General features: G+C 36.0%; 1 protein-coding gene across 2 annotated transcripts in view; it reads left to right on the top strand.

Annotated features, from left to right (window-relative positions):
* The first annotated feature begins 711 nt into the window (after positions 1–711).
* The window catches only part of LOC124621082, a 99,399-nt gene continuing 94,110 nt past the window's right edge, over positions 712–6,000 (top strand). Inside the window, exon 1 of one of the 2 annotated variants that reach the window (XM_047147115.1) lies at positions 712–882. In XM_047147115.1, the coding sequence (XP_047003071.1) occupies positions 860–882 (23 nt within the window). In that variant the 5' untranslated portion in view covers positions 712–859. Of the gene's footprint in view, positions 883–2,968; positions 3,029–6,000 lie in introns of those variants that run through there. The other variant, XM_047147116.1, reaches the window with a different exon arrangement.

Genomic DNA, 6,000 nt, shown 5'->3' with positions numbered 1-6,000 from the left:
CAAGGGGAACTAATTCAAAGTGAAACTGAAACATTTCTTGGTTGACAAGTGTTTATACTTTTTAAGTGAATATTAATATTAAACTAAAATAAATTATTGTATATATATATATATTGTATATATATATATATATATATATATATATATATATATATATATATATATATATATATATATATATATTGTATATATATATATTGTACTAAACTTATAAAAAAATGATATGACGTTTGCAAAAGACACCAGTTGGTGTCTCCATGCAAAAAAAATACAATAAATAAAACTGTTCTTCCCGCAGATCATTTGCGATTGTAATAGAAAAGTGAGGAAGTTCCAGTGGTACCCTAAGACACAACCCTAAGGTGTCTGCGGAGTACAGTTGGTGTTGAATGCAGAATGAGAGCAGATACACCTAGTGCCTGTTACTGCAGCTCATGGATGGTGGTGCGGAATGAAAATCAGGCCAATAACTTAAAACGACTTTTAAGTTTTCTATCTGTTACTCCAACTAACGTGACAGTGAGCCAGTAGGGTGGTTCCATAGCCAGTTCACTGGCTCCTGTGGTTGGGGGATGAATGTGCAAGTTTTTGTTATCTGTGGAAAAACGTCGTGAGTGATCTTCCGTCATTGTTCACTGCCGCCAACCGGATCGATTGAGCTGGGTTATTTCGCAGTGTGCGTTATCTGTGAGCATACGTCAACTTGTTTGACATTGTTGTTGCAGTGGTGTGGTGTGTGTATTTACATTCATTGTAGTGATGTAATTATCGTGTTTTAGGGTGTAGCAGTTCTGTATTCGCTGGTGCAGACACAGTAAAAGTAGAAAATATTTTACAAGTATTATCAAATTTAAAATATATGCTCAAAACAAAGATATACAGGTAGGAAAGTTACTGTGTCTCACAATAATATCTAGACGTATAGTAGTGGCTCCTGTTATAGGGAATTTAAAATATTCGTCAGAAATAAAAGTATGCCATTAGGAGATTGCATTTTGTCCCAAGGTATATCCGTAACAAATACGAAAATGTACCCAAACCGTCTCACCGATGTACACGATATTGTTATTCTTTAGGACATTAAACATTGAGAACTGTGATGCATTCTGTATACGTTTTATATTTATGTATAAAAAATTTTATTACAGATTGATTATAAACGTTTGTCCACTTGAGATATGTTCAGCTTCTGTTAACGAATACTGCACATATATTGAAAAACAGACCGGAACCCTGTTATCCGTGTTACTTTTACGTGGCCTGCTAATCAGGGTTGTTGTGCATTCCAATCACTGGACTGTTTTTATCATTTAGAAAAACGCTTCACATCTCATTTTTGCACCATGAATGAATACGGCTTTTGGTACAGCCTACAAATTAATTGGTGGTAGTGACGAATAATACTAATGTAAAACACCATTGAGTTCCACTGTAATCATCTGAACAGATCATGAAATATACTAATTTATTGAATTTGCTAATACATGGAGCTAGTTTAAAAGTAGCAATAACTTCCAGCAACATAAACAGTTTTGCAAGTAACCGTAAAAAGTTTAGGTACTGGGAGGGATTTATTGGTAACAAACTCTTTCTATTCCAATGACGAATTTTCTAGTAGAACTGATTGATGAAAATACCTTGTTAATAATATCAAATAAAATGAGTTTTGTATAATAATGTCGGCATAACTTCAGTACCATAATGAGTTCAGCGTAAATATGTGTTTGAAACTGACTTTCATATGCACCTCAGTTTGTGACACATTTACATATTTTGTGATTGGCTAGGTTCGATGTGACCTCTGAAATGAAATAACGTTTAAGATTTTTTGTGTATTCTTGTCTATTAATGTGGGTATAGCCTCATGTGCGTTAGGGAAACTAAGAAAAAGTGAATCCAGAATGCGTGGGGAATAGAATGCTGCCCTTTAGCTCTTAGAAACGTCACACCACCATGATATTTCGCAGGTGACGCCCACATGTCAGACTTTGACTTAGCCCCTTTCTCTGCTCCCTGTCAACCTGCCACAAATATTTTTTGTTTAATCCTCACCCTTTTACTTCTCCCACCAACATGTGTTGGTTTTGTGTATTTAAATGTAGCAATTAAGTAAGATTGCAATGCTGGTACAGTTCATTAACTGTTGGGAACCTTGAGCAAGAGTAATTTTTGTCTTGAACCCTTTGGTTATGTTTACCTGTTTTGACAAGAAGTCCTCATTCCAAACCTCTGAGACTATTAAAAATGTAAGGTGTCATGAAAATGCAGTATGGCAGTGTTTCATTAAATAGGAATAATTAAATTTTGCTACAGACTTGCTGGTATAAATCATTAATTACTATAGTTATTTGGTAATAGAAAATCTTAAAATCAATGTTATGCTACTGCAGAAAGAAAATACAGTGAAATTCAGTGTTTCAAATCAATATATTAATATTAAGAATATTTAGTGAAAACTCATACTTCTATATCTTTTTCTCATTGTGCAGAGTCAGCGCCTTCTTTAACAAAAAAACTGCAAGATCTTGCTACATCTTAATTGTATTCCTACACTAAAGAAGAAAAATTGAAATTGTTGCCAAAAGGAAGGGTGTTTTGTTGTTATGACATTGAAAATTGATGTAATGCATTAGTCCTATTCGTTACCTCTGTAAAGCTCTTCAGGTCATTGTGTTCACAAACACATTAAAAAAAATTAAGATCTGAAATTCTAATAATTTTGAACAATATTTGCTTTAACAAGACCAGTATATAAATTATTGATATTTTTAAAAACTTTCTATTTGCAAATTGTTGTCTTAATGAAAAAAGAAATTCCTTTCATGTTTTCACTGCTGCATTATGTTCACTGATTCCATTAAAATTACGACTATATTTCTCTTCCCACTCAATAGTAAGCACAGCAAGGCTAGGGAGCCTACTTTGTCCCATAAGTGCCCTGATGTATGAAAATACGAGCTTCATTTTGTTAAAGGATCTACCACATCTAACAGTGAAGACACTGACCATCAACAGTACTGGTAATTGGGTAGTTACTCTTACACTTGGGAAGACAATGAACTGCAAGAGTTCTTCTTCTTCATAATAGTATGATGTAATTGTGGCTTGATAGCAGTATCCTGAAGTCCAACATTTCTGGATCATAGTACAGCCTTCCTGTGCCGAGAAGAAACCATGACTTTTTGCCCATTTGTAATTCAGTGATGAGAACCGTACTTTCATTTTTGCGTGAAAAAGTCCAGCATTTCTATCACTCTTTCCATTTCTTGCACAGCCTGCATCTCTGGACTTCAACTAGCCATCAACTTTCTTCATCTGATGCTCCTTGCAGTGCTGACATCTCATTCTTCGCATAGGTCTCATTCTTCCCGATGTAGCTTACCCACTTTGTTTCTTTACAGAAATTGCCATGAGGAGCCCTCACATCATGTACAAAGCCATGGAAGTTCATGAAAGTATCTTTTAGCTTTTTTGAACTCCGTCTATGAGAGCGAGAATTGTTTTGTAGAATCCCAGCAGTGAGTGAATTATAGCTCAGAGTGTGGTTGCCTGTTGACTTCCATCTGATCTGCTCTTCTGAGTCCCATAATTATTGCATCATGCCTTTCAAAAATTGAACTGTCTTTACAAGATACTGCTAATGGGATGTACTGCTTCTCTTTTTGCACTACACGTGGTCCCACTTTCAGACATAACAATTCTGGGCCACTGAGCTAGAAAAGGAATGCTGGAGCACTTGCATAGCTCCAAAGAATAGTGTCATAGTCACATCTTGGTTGGCTGAATGCTCACCCACTAAATTCAAATAGTGGTTAAGACAGTCCACAAACATAGCTAGATTATTTTTGCCCTCAATCCTATGGTTAACTCCATTCTTTTGATGAGTTACCACTTCAGCATTGTCATTGCCCTTTGGCCTAGAATCTTCGATTCCATTACATCCTCTACCAGTTGACACAGGATGTCATTCACAAGGCTTTCTGGCTTATTTTGATAATAAAAAAAGGAAAGATTCGGGAAGATATATGATCTTATCTTTAAAATCTATGCCCATATGTATGACAGCTTTCAGTATCTATTCACGATACACCCAAACAGTAAAGTTGAGCAAAACCTTGTAGTATTTGGCTTTATATATCTTACTGAGTAGATTAAATAATTTAACTGGATACATAAAAAATTCTACTCACCAAACGGCGGCAGAACACACACACTAAAGACGTTTGTAATTGGCAAACTTTCTGAGCCAGTAACTCTTTCTTCAGACTTTCCTTCTCATCCCGTGAGGTAAGTCTCCCTTGACCCGTGGTTCTGGGTGATTTTCTCGAAATCTACCCCTTTCCAGTTCTTTTCCTTCACCCCTCTTCTTTCCCCTTAAACCCTTCTGCCTGAAGAATGAGCCACTGGTTGCGAAAGCCGGCCAATTACGACCGTCTTTTATGTGTGTGATCTGTTGCCGCTTGGTGAGATTTTTTTATCTATCCTATTAAATTGTTACTGAGTAGACGTTAACAGCACATGACATCAGATGAATGAGCTTGTTTTGAAGAAGCAAGAGTTAGTAATGTATGGGTAAGGTATGGTGCCTGATTGGTATTCCATTTGGATGAGGTGTTCTTTCATGACAGGATCAAAATTGGTGTGTAGATTTTATAGATGCAGGAGGTTTCCTGCTCTGGGGATGTAATTGTCTCCATATAGCTGTGCTCTATATTCATACAAAGCCAAATTTTACATTGCCTGGTATTTTACACATGAATAAGCCTTTTTAAGATGATGCACAATTTTTCCTTTGTGTCGTCAATGTCATTTTGTAGAGTTCTGTCACTCAGTCTTCACTAGTCCTATGATATTTCTTTCATATTATCTCCACTGTATGAAGCATTCACAATGGTCGATTGCGTTTTCATGACGGCCCATTCTTTCATGTGCTTACCAATGCACACTCCTCACCTTAGGCTGTCAAGAAAGTGAGAGGTCTGTTTTAGCTCAAACACAAACATCCAAATACTGGAATGTTGGGCACAGAATATAACCATTAACACACCCCTTCATTATTAAAACCAATGTCCAGTTTCCTCTTGAACCAGTATATGCTCATTGATCAATTATTTTCTGTATGAAATTGTTCTTCAGAGTTTTAAAGAGTACTTACAATCGTACTTCACAACTTCAATCCTTAGTTTCTCAGGCAAACTTTCTTCTCTGGTCTCTTGTTAAACATCAAGAGTTCTGCGTCTTACTCTGGAAGCACATTTGATTGGATACATTGAACTTTTCCAGGATTCTTGACACTAGATTCTTGTATCATTTCAGCTATTGGGGATTCTCTGCATAATAAGAATCTGCCTCCAGTGAACTTGCCCACAGTCTTCTTGCCATTTTCGGTCAAAGTGTCTTCACAACTGTACGCATCCAAATGCAGTTTGCTGTAAGCTTAACTTGTAGCTTCAGATGTGCCTAGCAAGTTCAGAAGAATTCACTAATGGTTTTCAAAAATGTCAAGACATACCACTGATACATCTTTGCTTTACTGTCTCCAATTCTCCTCTCTTCTGTCCATTTTTTCCACTTTCCTTTTTGTGTAGACCAATATCTGCTGGTGGGAAAAAAAGTGATGCACGAAATGATATAAAATTAGCCATACCCAGACAACCACATATATCTTCGCAATATTGAAGAAATATGACAACTAGTTCAGTTGCAGCATATTTTCAGGTTGTTTTCATTGCAAAATAGGGGGAAAAAATCCAAAATAATTCTCAATATTTTAGCACAAGAGGAAAAAAGTATCACACTGTCAATTCTATTAGTCACCAAATCATGAGCTGATGACTAGGGAACTCATTTTTACCCAGTAATAATGCATTAAATGCATGCCAATTGGTGCACTGAATACGTTAAAATATACGTATAATATTTTCATTTGAGTTATTAGATGGGTATACAGTTTAATGTGGTGCTAATTGTCATCTTTCTCATAGTCAGAGAATTTTGTGA

The sequence above is a fragment of the Schistocerca americana genome, chromosome 1 (genome assembly GCF_021461395.2).
Source record: "Schistocerca americana isolate TAMUIC-IGC-003095 chromosome 1, iqSchAmer2.1, whole genome shotgun sequence".
In the NCBI taxonomy this organism is placed as follows: domain Eukaryota; kingdom Metazoa; phylum Arthropoda; class Insecta; order Orthoptera; family Acrididae; genus Schistocerca; species Schistocerca americana.
This window is presented reverse-complemented; position numbering and strand designations above follow the sequence as displayed.